General features: G+C 37.0%; 1 protein-coding gene across 1 annotated transcript; it reads right to left on the bottom strand.

Annotated features, from left to right (window-relative positions):
• Window positions 1-3,829: 3,829 nt before the first annotated feature.
• tacr2 (tachykinin receptor 2) lies at window positions 3,830-13,578 on the bottom strand. Its single transcript, XM_055036706.1, has 8 exons — window positions 13,199-13,578; window positions 12,591-12,819; window positions 11,451-11,746; window positions 5,735-5,929; window positions 4,932-5,082; window positions 4,725-4,844; window positions 4,569-4,645; window positions 3,830-4,490 (listed from the first exon to the last, which is right to left on the bottom strand). Exons 2-8 carry the CDS (start codon window positions 12,723-12,725, stop codon window positions 4,199-4,201), a joined length of 1,266 nt encoding a protein of 421 aa, XP_054892681.1. The 5' UTR covers window positions 12,726-12,819; window positions 13,199-13,578; the 3' UTR covers window positions 3,830-4,198.
• Window positions 13,579-17,978: the final 4,400 nt, after the last annotated feature.

Genomic DNA, 17,978 nt, shown 5'->3' on the forward strand with positions numbered 1-17,978 from the left:
TCTAATAATAATAATAATAATTTTATATATATATATATATATAGATATATTATATATATATATAGATATATATATATATAGATATATATATATATATATCTATATAGATATATATATATATATATTGCTCCTCTGTCTCCACCTGGTGGATTCCTCTTGTTACTGCAGTCTGGCAACTTTCCCATCAGCTTTATTACACATCCAAAACTTTAAGCAGTTCAAACCAAAGTGGGTCAGTTTGGAGCTATTACTATACAGGTTGATTTAAAGAGATCTGATGGAGTAGAAATATGTGTGGAGAAGAAAGGGAACATTTGTGCTTCAGGTTTTAATGGCTCTCCCAGATATGAGGCAGTGTGTTCAGCATTGTTATTTATTTTAGTATTATGTTGAAGAATTTTACTGCTGCACATATGACGCGCACACAACTTGCCACTGACTAATTTCTCCTCGCTGAATTTTTCCTGTGCACAAAAACCTTCGTGTCTCTCTGGCTGCAGAGTTTTTCTGTAGCCAGATGTAAACAATTTCTGCTGCTGGTGCTAATCGCAGCTGCTAGAAAATCCGCAAGAGCAAAGTGCCAACGCAGTGGGAAAAAAATAACCAAGCTGTGCAACATACATATATGATATATAAATGTACCCCCACTTTATAAAGTAGATTTTTTTTTTTCTTCGAAAAGTCTCAGGAAAGTTTTACGGTTGTGTGACTCTTTGACCAAAAGCAAAAAAATACTTGGATATTTAAAAGTGTGCATTTTCCACTGTAGAAACTGTCCAGATATTTGATCAATTGTTCAAAAATCTGACTCTATAAGTGGAACTTTTTCTGTTTTCTGTTCTGTTGGATGAGTTTTGCCAGTTCTCAGGCTGCGTTCCTGTCCTGTTGTCTGTCTGCAAGCTCCTGTGAGACATCCAGGTGTTTTTCTTACTGTGGTCTGTAAAACCCAGACTGGACATGTTGCACATTGTCAGTCTGACTCTCAATAAATTGAACCTCGTTTCATCTGAAGCAGCGGTTTTCTGTTAATATTTGCTCAATCGGTTTCATTTAATTTAATTCCATTTTTAACATCAATGTTTTGACACAAAGATTGTAAAGAGAAAGCAAAATGGGAAACGGGTTTTCAATTTTTCCAAATAAAAATCTAAAAAGTGTGGCGTGCACATGTTTTAAGCTCCATTTTTCATTTCTCACGTCTTGCCTTTAGAAATTAGCCGGTAGTGTTCATGTGTGGAATAAAAAAATGAAGCCTACCTTACACCTGACCTGCAACACCACTGGTTTCCACATCATTTATATAATCTGCGTAATGCTCCTTTAGGAGGTTTTTGCTCTTCATAAAACCCACCTTTTTTTTAAAAGAAACAAAAAAATCCTCACTTCGGATTAAATTTTAATAATATATTTTCACTTTCTTCCCCATACTGAAACCTCAGATGCTGATTTATTATATTTAAATTTTGTTTAAATGTCTTGACTGTATGATTCACATTTACACTCCTGAATGATGCGTGTATAAAATGAATTATTATCATTATTAGCAAACAGGAAGTCCATTCCTACCACTCTCATGTTGACTTTCTGCTTGTAGGCCACAATAATAAAATAAAAAACATATTGGTGTAAAGCTCAATAAATTTTATTCAACATTCTGAAACATCAAAACATAATCACAGGTCAAATATTGATATTTACATGACTATTTTAAACATTAATAGCCTCAACAAGTAACTTTTTCTTAAAACCTGGCCATAAAAATTAAATACGTTTTTTTTTTTGCAAATAAGACCGCACCATAAATATATATAATATGTGCTTATTGAACAAATATTACTAATGAATGCTAATTAGAGAGTTATGAGGATTGTACTGATCCTTTCCTCCACATATTTTGATAAATTTTATTTTTAGAAACAACATTCTTAGTGATTGTTGTTTAAACAATCACTAAGATTGTTTTTTGATTGTTGTGATTTTTTTAAGGGGATTTAAAGTTTTACTGAGCTGAAGCCGCAGCAGCTGATGGAAGAAAATAGAGCTGGAAAAAAACAGTTTTTTCTCTGATCTTGCTTTCCAATTTGTTTGATATTAACATTTATTTGATCGACTCTTTCTACATCGTCTTTAATGAGGCCAAACCTGCAGCAAACATTGGATTTATTTTTACTAAAAACTTGTTCAACATCAGTGATTATTAGGTTAACCTAAAAGTTTGGCACCGACAGCACTCAACTCTCTGCGAAATCAGAAACTACAACTTTTAAAAAGCAACTTCAAAATGTAAAAGTTTACAGCTGGAGAGAGAGAATAAAGGTGAAAGATACTTTACAACAAACTTTACAATGCCACATTTAGTCTTTTTGCCTCTTATATACAGTATTTTACAAATGTAAACACTAAATGAACGCTGCAGTTCAAAGGTCAGCATTTCACAGGAAGGTTGTCGGTTTCAGTTTGCACCACGGTTCTCTCCGTCTCGTATCCAGCGTCTCACAGAATGATCCACATCCAGTCAACATGTCCACATTCTGTCACATTACAGCCACAACCTCACTGTGTTTCATTGGGATTTTACACCACAGACCAACACAAAGTCGTGCATAATTGTGACGAAAGTGCGTAGCTTTCCAAATGCTAAACAAACGAAAATCTCAAAAGTGTGGAGTGTATATGTAACAACTTTCCTTTACTGTTAAACCCCAAAATAAAATCCAGTGCAACCTCATTAGTGAATAGAAATGATCCCTGTAGACTCAGATATAATCCATTTACTCCTAGAGTAGATCTAGGTCTTCCAGACGTTTGTTAGAGAGACAAACATGAAGAGCGAGGAGCTCAGCAGGCAGGCTCGAGATAACGATCAAAACAAGATGGAAAAACTCATATTTAATAATCTGAACTAGACATACCACACATGGCGGTTCTCCTGAACCCGGAGCCTGGAGCACACGGCTATAGATTCACATATTTATAACAACTTAGCAAAATAAACTATAGAATCTAAAAATGCTTTTAAATATAAAGCTAACTTTGGAAATTGGCTTTATTTCTGAAGTTTTCTATGGTTCACTCGTAATAAAAATGTCATCATCTGAATGAGGACATGGCCTAGAGCGGAGCCCTGTGGGACCCCAAACCCCAGATCTGAGTCACACTCCGCTAGGAATCACAATTATGCAAAATTTAATGTCGATTCATCGCCAAAAATCCCAATAAATGCTGCAAAATGTGTGGCTGTAAAGAGACAAAATGTGAGAAATAAACAAAGAGTGTGAATATTTTCCAAATCCCTGTACAATATGAGCATGAGATTCACCACATGATGAGGAAAAACAAGAACACCTTCATCATGTTATTGATTTCTATACAGAGCTGTTTCTAAAGTTACACGGTAAAAAACAATTAACAGCAATATTTTTGGCATATTTAGTCTTCCATACAGACAAAATGTGGGGGTTCATTTTTTCCAGTCACATTTCCACCATGTTGGTCATATTTTTATCAGTGCCAGAGGTTCAAACTAAATCTTTACTTTTAAAAAGAAATATTTAGTTAAATATTCACTTTAAAAGCTAAATTAATTTTTAAAATAAATATTTTACACTAAAATATTTGAACCAAATATTGAAACTAAATATTTATTTAAAACTATTTAAACTAAATATTTATTTTAAAATACTGAAACTAAATATTTTAAAATATTGAAACAAAAATAAATATTTTGTTTGTTTAGTTTGTGAATTAAATATTTAGTTAGGTGGCTAACTATTTAGTTTGCTAATTAAATGTGTAGTTCCACACTAAATATCTATTTGCCATACTAAATATTTATTTTAAAAACTAAACCTTTAATTTCTAATTTAACCATTTCAATTTCATATTTTTCAAACTTAATCTATAGCTTGCTAGTTAAATATCCAGGTTGCTCAATATTTAGCCTGTGAACTAAATATTCAGGTTGCAGGTTAAATATTTAGTTTGGACCTCTGACATTTATAAATGTATGAACAACATGATGAAAATATGAAGTTGAAATGATTAACACTACCTTTGTTTCAGACAGAATAAACTAAAATATTCTTAGTTTTCACTCTGTAACTTTACAAACAGCACTCAATAGATTTCCGAGTCTGAGCAGATCTTTCCTCGCCTCCTGCTCTTTCTGCTGTGTTTTCAACAGGATGCTGCTCAGAGGTCAGAGGTCGTGTGCCACCATCTTAGAGGGCGGGGCTCTGGAGTCGTCCTGCTTCGTGATCGCGTGGGAGTTTTGACTGCTGCACGGGAACTTTTTCCGCTGTAAGCACGCGTCTTTCTCTGAGTTGGCGCTGCTTGCTTTGATGGAGGCGTGCGTGTATGAGGTGTCACTGCGGCGGCTGCGTGTCACCGTGACCCTGAAGGTGTGTGCGTACTGCAGCTCCATCTTGTCCTCCTCTGACACTTTGATGAGGGGACACCAAGAGAAAGCGTGACGGAAACCGGCCCGAAACCTGAAGAAAGGCGACGGAAACGTTACTCAGAAGCTCGTACTGTTCGTGCAAAACGGCTCAAATGTTTCGAAATTCTACCTTTGGTTCAAACAGCAGTAAATAATCGGATTATACATAGTCGAACTCATCGCCAACCAGAAAATAGCCAGATACACCTGACAAAGAGACAGCAAGAGATGAGCCGTCATGTTATGACATCATTAACTCACATTGAAGAGAAAATCTGCGTCTAACCTGCTGAATGTAATGCTGTTTATAAATGTCTCTGTTAAACGACCCCAGAATGAAATAGACATGGTAAGGCAGCCAGCAGAGGGCAAAGGTCACCACCACAACCACCATCATCTTCACCACCTGCAGCGCGAAAAGTTGAAGAACAAATGAACGAGACATCAGCTTGAAACGAGATTAAACGAGTCAGACAAAGGGAAGCGTGGCGACCTTTCTCTTGGCTGTAATCTGGCTGTGGTAATGCTCGGTGGCCTCTCCGGGGATGTGGCCCCCCCACAGCGAGCGACCCACTAAACTGTAGGTCACCAGCATGACCAGCAGGGGGAGCAAGTAGATCAGCAATATCACCGCAAACTGGTAACTGGACACACAGACAGAGCTGCGTTACAGTTACTGGTACATTTACCTGAAAATGGGAATATGTTCACAACACTGGATTTTCTACGCAATGAATGAAAAACAAACATGTCTTAACCAAAAATGATCAGGAAAAGATACACAGCAGCACTTTCTGTTAACGTTTCACAAGTTGTATTTTTATTATTGGAAGAAACTGATTCCTTTACCTTATTTTGTTATTTTTTGCTACTTATTTGAATTATTGACATTTTGGTTCTTTAGAACACCAAAATGTCCTCTTAACCTTATAGTTTGGTCTGTCTGAAGATGTTGTTTTTTTTATATATTAAGTGAATAAATTACCAGTTACTCAGTACTTGAGAAGTCTTTTTTCCAAATACTTTTTAGTCTTATTTTGTGGATGGCTACTTTTTACTATTACTTGAGTAAAAACATGTTGAATAGCTCAACTCAACAAAGAGCAGTGCTACTCTTACTTGAGTACCATCTTTTGGGTATTCTACCCACATCAGTAAACAACCAAATGACATGCACACAGAAAAAGAAACCAAACCCTCTGACACACTGTGAATCCTGTGCATGAATACACAAAACACTCATAGGAATCTGACTCATTCTCCCTGCGTGTGTTTCACTTTGTCTCCCTCTTTCACCTTAGCTGGTGGGTTCCTCCGTAATCATCCGGCCAGTCGACCATGCACACCGTCCTGGGGTAGTAAAATGTCGTTACGCTGTAGTAGCACTGAGGGAAAGCCAGCGAGAAGGCGACAATCCAAATCAGGGCAATCACCACCTTTGTGGAGGTGGAGGAGAGGCGAGGCTTCAGTGGGTGGATGATGGCCATGTACCTTGAAAAGAACCAGAGGAAATAATTATTTTAAAGCAAGAAACAGGACTCCCTAAAGACTATGTTCTGCCTGGACAGACAATTAATTGCAAACATTCCCTTAAGTTAATTGAAAACTACAGCTTTAAGAAAAATGTTGCTCTCAAAGCTGCAGTATGTAATTTTTATTTTAAAAATATGTTTCTTCTTTTACATATGTATCATGTTGTGACAGTTTGGGGCAGATAATCTGTGAAAAAAATCAGTCTCCTCCACCTCCCTGGACTGCTTTTGATCTCTGAAAAAATACACCAATCTGACAAAAAAACAAAAACAATCAGAGCCAGGAGGCGGGTCTTAACGCTGACAATCAAGCTCATATAACTAACCTGAACATTCACAACAGGTTCTGCTGGCAGGGAGAAGCTGTATTGTAGTACGAGGTTTTAGCAAAGTAAACACGGGGATCATCATGATTGGTTGCTTCTAGCTGGCACTGGGAGCTGGTACCATACAGCCGCGATACAGTGACACATTCAACAAATACGTAAAAACAAAACACACACACATATATAATGTTTTATTTTATTTTTTATATATGAAAGTTTACATACTGCAGCTTTAAATAACAAACAGTGTCTTGAAAAAGTATGCACACCCATCTTCAAATGTAGTTACTTTACAGTTTTACACCCCAATTGATTTGGGAATTGATACGATTCAATTTGTTACAATAAAACATTTATCCAAAAGAGGCAAGTAAAAAAGATAGAGAAAACAACAGTAATACAAAAACATAACCACTTAAAAACTGCTTCAAAAAGCTTTAAAAAAACAAGATGATGGTTTAAAAAAAATAAAATAAAAAAAAAAAAAAACAACCAGAATTCTGAAAATTGACATGAGGACAAACAATACAGACCAACACAGATGAATAAACCAGACTTGTAAAGTTTAATCATCTGAAAATGGATGATTGCACAGATGCAAAACACCCAAAATATGGCGCAATAAATTAGCAGGCCAGGTAATGGCATGGTGACTCTAGGTGGGAAAATCTGTTGGCAGGACAATTATTCGTCCTGTTCTCCACAACTTTTAAATCTTACTTACTGCTGGGTTTTGGTCCAACACAGAAAATCACAACAAAATACATTGAATTTTGTGTTTGTGATGTGCGAAAATGTATGAAGGATGAGAAATGGGCTATAACACCACAAAATCAGATTTAAAAAGGAATGTACTACACTGGAAGGCGTTACCATCTGCATTAGTGACAGGAAATGAAAAGCAGGTTGGTTTTGCAGGCGGTTACCTGCAGAAAGCCAACAAATGAAATCTGATTGCCTGCCTCTGGGTTTGTCCTAACCAGCTGGCATTGAAGCAATAACACAACATAATCCAATCTACAGTCAAAATGCTCACACACAATTATTTTCAACGGCAGTATGGATAGCTAGTCCAAGGCCCAGAGCCAGAAGAACATCTCTATTCTGGCGTATAAATGCGTATTTATACGTAAAATACGGTAAAATGTATATTTATACGGTAAAACAATGTGGCTAATGAGCACAGCTGCCGCTGTTAGAGAAATCAGAGACGTTTTGTTTGACATTACGGGGCGAAAGTTTCTTGACGGAGGCCCACAGGTATTTAGCTAAATACTTTCTGTCCAGTTTTTACTGAACAAACAACGGCGACAGCAGATAACGGCAACGGCTGTTCGTGTCCTAGCAGCCGAAGGCAAGGTAGTGACGAAAGGCAAAAACTAGATCCGGTTAAGCGTTCTTCAAAATAAAAGATTTCCTCTTTCCAAAATAAATCATGCTTAAATATGTTTCACTTCAACTTTTTGTAATTCTGTACAATAGTGTTAAATTCATATAATAATAATAATAATCATCATCATCATCATCATCATCATCATCATCATGTCAATTATGTTTAACATATAATTGTAAATAAGTCCCTGATGATGCAAATTATGCGTAGCATGTAAGTGTGAAGAGGTCAGAACAATGCATATTGTGAAAATCAAGAAGAATACTAGACATTTTCAACAACACAATTACTCAGTGGTGTCATCGTCATGGTCTAATCATTAGGCTAAGCCTGTGAATCACACATCTGAACCATTCAGGGCAGACAGCTTGAGTGTTTCATGACTAATGAAGTGAGATCTTGCATAATTTGATTTGCATGAAGGCGACATGTTTTTAACATCCTTCTTCAAGGCATTCATTAGTTGTGATTGTGTGTTTCCGTGTGTTTTGCTTGCTTTTCATAATTTTTGTCTTCTTTTCTTTTACATTGGGCTTGGACGTCACTCTATATCCTGGCTTAATAATAACTCAATTTGAGGAGTCCTATTATATAAAAATTGTGAGAATAATGGGGGTTTTCTCCCTGGAGAAAGTGGACTGTGATTGAGGAATCATTCAAAACTACATATAATACATTTTAAAGTGTGCTTGAAGTGTCTTAATAAAAAACATTTCACTCCAAGCACACCTTAAAATTCTTTTCACCATTGTTTTAGATAAATTAAACGTATTCCAATAAAGGACCGGCTTCATGCTTAAATCTACCGAGGCTGAGACCGGCAGAGCATGAAATTATTGTGATGAGATTTGGTCGAGATCAAAAGTGATCATTTTTGTTTTATCTTTAGACAATCAAAAATCTAATTGTGTATTCAGATCAAGATGACTAGAAGATTAAGGAGGGAAAATCAGCCATTTTTGTGTTGTGCTTCTTCACTCATTATCCCTGAGTGAATGACCTATAACAGTGAATGACAGTAGTTCGCTTTGCTGGTGTAACATTTTCAGCTTGAATAAGTTGCTCTTAACTCTTGAAAAGAAACTTCTTTTTTTCTTTTTTTTTTGCTCTTTTGTCTTTGCAATGCTTTCTAGGTATAAGGAGTTTTATTTTTTTTTCTCAGGTTGAATATCCAGATATGTTCATCCATAATCTTGTTCATACTTCACAGAGATGATGAGAAAACCATCCTCATTGTCTTGAAACATTGTTATAAAAATATCTTTTCATTCTTGGCCTTTGGGTCTTTTCCAAAATAACAGAGTGCTGCAGTAAAACCAATAAACATCCAGGGTTTTGCACTTGGTTTACAACGTTTCAGCTTAAAATGTGCTGACCATGAAACGTGACAGTTCCTGTTATAGACACTCTGAATCTTCCCCTCTCCTTGACAAAATATTCTACTTCTCCTAAATGCAGAGTGTCTACAGTAAGAGGAGTCCAAACCTTTACATTATAAAAACCTTATTTCTCTGACCCACATGCTGCTCTTTCTGAAGGGATTGGAGTTGGGGAGTTTTAATCAAACATTGTGACCCAGGCTGTTGAGATAATTCAGTTAAATTGTACTATGCAAGTTTATTTAGCTAAAAAATAATAATAATAATCTAAAGACATTATTAATGTGCAGTTTGTTTACCGGTTTCATTCATTGTTAAGTCAAAAGTTAATTATTAAAAGATTGATTTGAGATAATAGTTAAAATGTGTTTGTTGTTATTTGTGATGGTTAGTGTTTTTCTTCTCTCTTTGTAGGTTATCAACCTACTAATGTAGCCCTGCTGGTGAGACTCATCGCAAAAGAAAACAGATGAATAAGAAAATGTCACTGAGGAAGAAAACTTGACACACAGGTTCATCAAAACAGGAAAAAACAGGTTAGAAAAATGTTGCCTTGTCTGACGAGTCTCAATTTTAGCTGCGGCATTCAAATGGTGGGATCCGAACGGGGCAGAAAACCAGAAAACCAATCATAGATCCATCCTGTCGTATGTCGGTAATTCAGTCTGTAGGAAGTGGTGCGATAGTGTGTGGTATATTTTTTTCATGGTCATTGTTATTATCCCTGAGAGCAACACCACCGCTGAGTATTGTTGCTAACCGTCTCTATCTCCTTACGGCCACAGCATACCCATCATCTGATGATTGCTTCCACCAGTTCACTTAAACTGGTTTCCTGATCATAACAAAGAGTCCCCCGTATTAAGAAATCCACATCCTGTAAATACAATCAAACACCTTTTGGATATCGGCGTCATGGATGTCCATCTGACAAATCTGTAGCAACTCTGTGAGCCGTTAAGTCAATATGGACCAGAACCTCTGAGGAATGTAAGAGGCACCTTGTTAAATGTCTGCCACAAACAACAAAGGCATTTCTGAAATTAAAAAGAACCAATGAAGTGGTTGAGGATTGTATGTTGACCATTCATTTTGTTTTCCGCATTCAGTTGTTTGTCGGTCCCATCTACAAATTGCCCCAGGGTAAAAGTGCACCATCATTTTTCCTGGGATGCCCCATCCATAGAGCACCCTGTCTATTTAATTGCCTGCTGGAGACAGAGGCCTGCAGCACTAGAACATTCATTTTAACATTAAGCCATTTTTTGGAGAGAAAACCAAACTCAGTATTGAGTCAAACGTACAGAACAATGCTTGTTGGGTTAAATCAAATGACAGCTGGATTTGTTCATATCTGACCCAGGGTTGGTTTCAGCAAAATAACACAAATGACCTTAACTCTAATTTAAAGAGTGGCAGACAAATGTAAGGTCACTTTTGGCTGCATAAGTCTAGCATAGAAATTACCTCTGAATCAAGGCATCTATGTTTGTTGTATTTATGTTCTTTCTTTTCAAACTAGAAGATGCAGAGAGCACAGACTCACCATCAGCAGACTGACCATCCATGCTTCAGTAAGCATTAATAACATCTGTGTTGCAGCTGTGTGTTGACCCACATCTCCTCTGTGCTGCAGCTTAGTTTTTGTGTGGCTGCTGCTTAACATAATTCCAAGCGATTCTGCTCACAGAGTGTAACTAAACGATTTCCACAAAGAGGTGCTATGTGATCTAAGAAGAAAACTGAGACCTCTAGAAAATGAAAAGGCTGCTTCTTCATAAATCTAATATATTCTAGTTGCATCGAATGCCAACATTTAAGAGACAAGGCTGTGATTCGAAGTGAAATTCAGCTTTGTGAGGAAAACAAATGAGAAAAGAAGCAAAAGAGCATAGTTTTTATGTGGGTTGTGTTTTTTCCAATTCAATTCTGCACTTCTGAGTAAAATTGTTTGCCATTATTAACACCAAAAAAAGCAAAATCTTACCATGTATTTTGTCTAGTTTCCAGTAAGACAAAACTAACTCACAGGTAACCTTTCAGCAAGACGTGGAGGCTCGTTTTAAGTAAACAATTCTTTAATTTTGATGAAAAAGTACTAGTTCCATTGAGAGATTATGTCACTTATATCTTATTTTGTCTATTTACCCTAGACAAAAATACTTAAGATTTTGTGAGTTTTTTTTCTCTGAGACACTGAAATTTGTTTTGAAATGTTTGCACTAGAAACTAGACCAAAAGTACTTGGTGAGATTTTGTGTTTTTGTCGTGTCTGCTAAACAGAGCATCTCCCACATTATCGAAAAGAGACCCAGTGCTTTTATTATCAACATGGCTGTGACAAACATGAGCTGATAGTTTACAGTAAAAACATGATCTCACCTGTCCACTGAGATGGCAGCCATTGAGTATATTGATGAAAACATGGCCATGATGGGGAAGAAGTTCTGAAATCTGCAGTAACCCAGGCCGAAGTACCAGTCGTTGTGAAGCGCATAAACGAAGTTGAAGAGGGTGTTAAACGTAGCCATGGAGGCGTCCGAAAAGGCCAGGTTGACGATGAAGTAGTTGGTTACGGTCCTCATGCGTCTGTGAGCGAGGATGATCCAGATCACGGTGACATTCCCAGTGATGGACACCAGGATGATGAGGGAGTAGGCGATGGCCCACAGAGCCACCTGAGAGGAAGAGGAGGAGGAAGACAGTCAGGAGAGGAGAACACTGGGAAACGAAGCGTTGAGCCATTATCGGTTACAATCTGCCTCTTTTGGACAAATCCCCATAAATGAGAATATCATCAGAAAGTATTTATGTCAGTAAATCCCTTTTATCTTCTTTATGTCTGTTTTTACACTCAGACTTTCATTTGCTTCCTTTCCCAGCTGCATTAATTTACCTGCACTGTAGACATTTTTTTCCCAATTTACAGTAAAATATAGGCAACTGTGGTTGCCAGAACTTTACCATATACATATCGTAAAATCCATATTTATAAGGATTTTAATGTATAAATTCAATGAAATTCTGCCGGTATTTTTCTTTAAATCATATTCTTTTTTTATAGTGTGTAATTAGAATTTATATTTTATCATTATTAGCCTTTTTAGTCATTAACCTCCCCAGTCTCATTATTCTCCTCTGGCTCCTTCTATTGCAGTTTCATGCGTCACGTCCAGGTATCTTATCTTTAAGTTTTCCTGTCTGCATGAAAAATGTTTCGCATGTGCACAACACGACACTGACATCACAAGCCAACTGGTTACAAGCCCATTAGTGGAAAGTTGAGTGAAAGGACGAAATAACATTGGAAAAGAAGCAGGATATTTGCCACATCATTAGCTGTCTATTTCAGACAATTTCAATTAAAAATATTTGTTATTAGCTTCAGCTATCATTCCTCTTTACAGAGGAACTAATTTGAGTCACCAACATATCACTCATTTTTTTACTTTTTCAACGGAAACGTTGAAATAATTTGACTTGTTGATGAATCACTCATTCATCCATTGCGTCCTCTCTCACCTGCCAGTCGGGCTGCTGGAACTGGTTCCCGGTGGTCTCGTTTCCGTCCTCCAGCCAGTCAGAGGTGACTGACAGCGGCATTAAAGTGGCCTCCGGGTCTCGCTGGAAGTGCTTAATAAGACTCTCGGCATCCATTCTCGCTCCCTTTGTCACCTGGTGGCAGAAACTTTGTGGAGAAGCGCGAGTCTGCTGTGCGTAATGAGGAACAGCGGATGGCGGACAGCCGGTCCTGATGAAGGAGCTCTCATTAGGAAATGAACGGCTTCAGGAATCCGAACAAATTCACGTTGCAATTTATATTTGCGCGTGTAAAAAAGACTTCAAACTCCTTAAAACAACACAGAGAAATGGTTTGTGTTCATCCGCCACATCCCTGTCTTTATTTCAATTAAAATAATACATTCGAATAATAAACATGCCACAATTTAATTGTGAAGTCCACAGTCCAATTGTGTTTTTAAATGGTTCATTTATTTCTTAAACTGTTCCTCTTTGTTTGCTCTAAAACACATGAACAATACAATAAAACAGACTTCCAATTTATAAAAAGTGGATCTCTGCAGCAATGACTCAAACACACCAAACATTGTGAGTGTTATCTGTCTTACCTCGATTATATCGTGAGAACTAACCCCAGATGTTCCGCTCCATAGCCGATAATGGTCAGAAACGAATCGCCAGGCGCGTAATGGGCGCTCAGGTCTGACCAAGAATCCATTCATGCATTTCTCCGCGCTCTCACGCAGACACGCTGGCGCTGCGCCTCTCGCTGCGTCTCTCGCTTTCCCTCTGCTGGAATGCGTTACAAGCCTCGACGCGCTTCTCCACAGCGAGACGCGCGGACATTGCGGCGCAGAGCCGCGCGCGCCGAGCCTCGGTCCACGCGGACAGCGCAAAAAACCACGGGGAAGAAATGTCATCAGCCGGTTCCCAGAGTGTGGGAATGAAACAGCATTTCATTGGACATTTCACACAAGAGCTGTGAGGAGAAAAAGGGTTGGAGACATTTTAGATCCGTTGATTGTGTCCAGCTTTTGGCTAATGACAGTAATGGAAATGTGGGTTAAATATTTAATAACATTTAAGTCAGCAGAAGAAGATGACTCACTCAGACTCTTTTTCGGGTTTGAAGCAAACCTCAGTGTAATCTGCATGTCCTCTGACAAAGGCGACATGGCTCTCAGCCCAGGGCGGCATGACATGAGAAGTGTCATAAAGTATGGCAGTAAATATATGTCACCAGGGTTTTAATTAAAAATGAAACTGAAATTTTAATCTTGCATATTTGCGCTTACTTTTTCAGTGTTAAAATATATTCAGACATCTTAACTTTTTTTTTTTTTTTTTTTTTTTTTTTTACAGAATTTTACAGAATTTTTAGACTGAATTTCAGACAGCGAAATTACGGAAGCAGATTAGGCCAATGAAAACAAACAAACACGTAAAAAGAATTAAAGTTCTGACTTTTTGCTCAGATTTTTGTTTTTATGTTAATCTTTACCTTTAGCATTGTTTGAGCTTTGGGTCATTTCTTTTGATTGCTGTTCTTAGGTTTGTGTGTTTGAGTTATTAAAACTGCATAAATATATTCCTTTCAGCTTTATAGTTCTAAGTTTTTATACTTATATTTGCAGATAAAGGCTGAAAACTATGACAAAGTAGAGAGGGTAAGTACCCAAACTGAAAGCTTGTTTTCAGTTTAGTTGTAGGATAAATATGTAGAAATTTTGCTAATTAGATTTAAAAAAATAAAAATAGTTGAACTGGAATTTCTTGGTGTGCCTTTTTAATAATGTTTAAACTGTTATACTCCCCAAACACTTTCTGCTTCTTTCTTTATGTCACGTGCTTGATGCTTTTTCTCTTTATTGTTTATATCAGTTGCAGGTGTTTCCACTGTCCTTGTTTATCTTTCACTTCACCTTCAGCCTGCCACTCTTTCCACCTTCTTAGCTGTTTTTGTTATTTTTGTTTATTTATTTCAAACTGGTTTTGAGAAAACAAGAGAACAAGCAATCAGTGGAAACATGTGCATATATAACCAAGAACAAAATGATTTGTTAACCGGTTTTCTGTCTGGAAAGGAGAAGGAAGAAGTGAACACTTATTTATGGTTTCCTCATTTTTCTCTCCCTGCTCCCTTCCCCAGCTGCATCCACTCACCTATGTTTAGCTCTTTTTTGTCGTTTCCACTCGTCCCCTCACTATTTAACCTCTTTCTGTCGTTCACTCATTTCATGTTTTCCCTTGTTTGCTCCTGCTAAGGTAATGGGTAAGTTTGTGTCTCTCTACATATGTGATAATTTCAAGTATCTGTTTCAAACCACAAGTCGTGACAATTTAGCCCTTCTCACATTGTTTGCTTAAAGTAGTCACTCTGATTGTGAAGGCAATAGTAAATAGACCTCTGAAATAATTATGGCAATTCTAACACAAGACATGTTGGTGTATGTGTCGTTTTTTGGTTTGTACACTTTTGGTTTCAGATGCTTCCACGTCTTCCACAAGATATTTTAGCTTTTAACAGTGAGAGATGTTGAACAGCAAAACAGATCAACAAACCACAGATTTGTCATTTTTATGACACCCTCTTCGTTTTGGGCTGGTGTTTTTCTGTCAGAAAAACTGTGGAAGAAAACTTTACAAACCTAGTATATGAACTAGAAGATATAGAAATTAAAAAGCTTGCTTATGGTGCAGAGAAAACCCAGGACACATGAGTGTCTCTGCTATGCATGATGGATGCGGTGGCGCAGAAGGACATTCAGTAAATTCATTTTGCTTCTTTCCAGTTTTGCCTGTGCGTAATCGGCATGTTTTCCGGACATTTTGGTTTTGTCTTCGTGGAATAAAGACTCTCTCTGTTCACCAGGGTTCGATTCCTGAAGCAAACGTGGAGTTAAAAATAGTGCTGTTAAACTCAACACCCCTATTATCACCGTGTTTTTAGGATGTGGCTGTAAAGCTCTGAGCTTCCCTGTAGAAAAAAAGAAAAAATGTTTTCTTCAGAAATGTGGAGGACATTTTCAGCTTTGCTCCGTCGGGCCAGACTTAAACGCTGCATTGCTCTCTGATTGCACCTTCAGTATGATGTCACAAAATGTCATTCATCCATCTGTAGCTTCATCTTTCTTTGCTCTATTTAGTTTATTTATATTATTTTAAAATATTTCACTTTTGCTTAGCATAATCCTGGTCTGTTTTGTTCATGTTTATCCATGAAATTCTGAACCCATTTTGTCTTTTCTATTGTTTTTCCCTGATGTATTTTATCATGCTAAGAGGGTATATTATGTTAATAAGATTTTCAAAAATCAAGCTTAATAATATCAAGCATTTTTATTAGTTGAAAACCTTTTTTTTATCTTTAAAAGTATCTTTTCTCATCTTGTTTTCTCTCTGACAGACTCTGGACTTCAAAGTCTAGGACAAACTGTACTTTTGTTTCTAAAGATGGTAAGTTTTACTTTCTGTTACATTTTCCTGTTTACATTTTTTAAAATCTTTCTTGGTAACCTCATCAGCACAATATAAGCAACATAAATCTGTTTCATGTATTTATCAGGAGCAGTGGTATTATTCCATCTATGAATCTCTGCATGAGCGCCAACGTCTCTAAATATTTATTTTACTCAATAAAACCCAGAAAGTTAACTTTTGTGTTGAATATGTTGTTTCTAAATCCCATCACGATTATGTTATTAGTTACATACATACAAAAAACATTACATATGTTTCAAAAAACACGATCAAATTCTGTAAACATGTTATTTTTCTTGTTATCCAAGAACCTTTGGATTATTTAGGAGTTCAATAACATTTCAAGTGTTTCTTTTATTTTATCAGAAACATTATTAAAACCCTCACCCGCCATATAATTTTTGAAAATCGGTTTTTTTTCTCTTACTCAGCCTTTTTGGATCAAGCAAGACGACAAAAAGATAAAAAGTTTGGAACGAAGGTAAGAAAATTCACCAGAAGAAAAGCAAGAGATGACTTGAAAATTGCTTTTATATTGGTTTTCGGCTGAATTGCCTGCTGTGTATTCTCTTTTTTTATTATTATTTTTCTGTTTGACTTTTTTAATTTCCCTGGAAGGGGAACACACAGAGACTTCATCAGTCGTTTGCTTACAAGTTTCAGTGTTTGTTGATTTAGGTCAGGTTTCAATGACATCAAAAAAACATCTACATCCAGCAGCTGACCTGCTGCACTCGTCTCTGTCAAAACTGATTCTTACTCTGGTCAGATGTGAACTTTGACCTACACTGTCTAGCCGGCCATCAGCTATTGATTATTTTGAGGAACAATTCTTTCTCAGTTGTTGACTGTCTGGTGTGTTTTATGATTTTGTGTTTTTGGTGTTTTTATGATGAAAAGCACTTTAATCTGCCATGTTACTGAAGTATGTAATAGATAAACCTGACTAACCAGGCCAGGTTAAAATCTTTGGATAAATTGTTTTTGCCAGGATGGCTTTGTTTCTCTCCTCTAATGGAAACTTTCATCGTAAAATCTTTGCTTTTCTTTCCGTTGTCGGAATAAAAATTCAGACCTGGTGTGACCCACTTACTCGCCTATCCAGACGTCAAACATCGGTGCTTCGCTGTGGCCATTTTAGTCCTTTAAAGTGTTTCCAGTTCAGTGAAAGTTGGAACTGTTTGAGTTTGATTGTTTCAGAAATTCTCTGTTTGCTTAAATTCTCTGTTTGAACTTAAAGTTAGTTGTTAGAATCAAAATTAAGCCCTGAAACTTTTCCTTTGGGGTTCTGAACATCCTAATTGGTCCTGATCCTTTATCATTAAAGCTTCACTATTGAACTTTTAGTTTTAAAAAAAGGATTTTTTTGTACATATTTGATCAAACCGTTACTATATTGTAACTGTAAAGTATGAGCAGATAATCTGTGAAAAAATTGCGCTCCTTTGCTTTCTCCCAACCAGAAACAACCAATCAGAGCAAGAAGGCGGGTCTTAGCGCTGTCGATCACAGTCCTGTGTAGCGCCGCTCATCCTCCCTCCCAACTCCCTTTTTCTGCTGCAGCTAGCATAGCCTGTTAGCTCATTAACATGTCCACCTATGAGGACAGGTAACTTCCTATAACGGTACATTGTTTCTCAGCCATTACCACATTTAGCAGTGAGTACATGAGTTTGATTGACAGCTCTAAGTCCCTCCTCCTGGCTCCGATTGGTTGTTTTTCAGGAGCGTTGCATGTCTTCTGACGACAGTAGCAGCTCAGGGAGGAAGTGGAGGAGATCGATTTTCACAGATTAACTGTCTCCTAACAAACAGTCACAACAAGTTTTAACAAATATGCCAAAACTATATATTCTTTACAAAAAGGTTACATACTGCAGCTTTAATCTGGACACAAGATACTTTAAA

This window comes from Poeciliopsis prolifica, unplaced genomic scaffold (genome assembly GCF_027474105.1).
Source record: "Poeciliopsis prolifica strain line A6 unplaced genomic scaffold, Auburn_PproV2 SCAFFOLD011, whole genome shotgun sequence".
Lineage (NCBI taxonomy): Eukaryota > Metazoa > Chordata > Actinopteri > Cyprinodontiformes > Poeciliidae > Poeciliopsis > Poeciliopsis prolifica.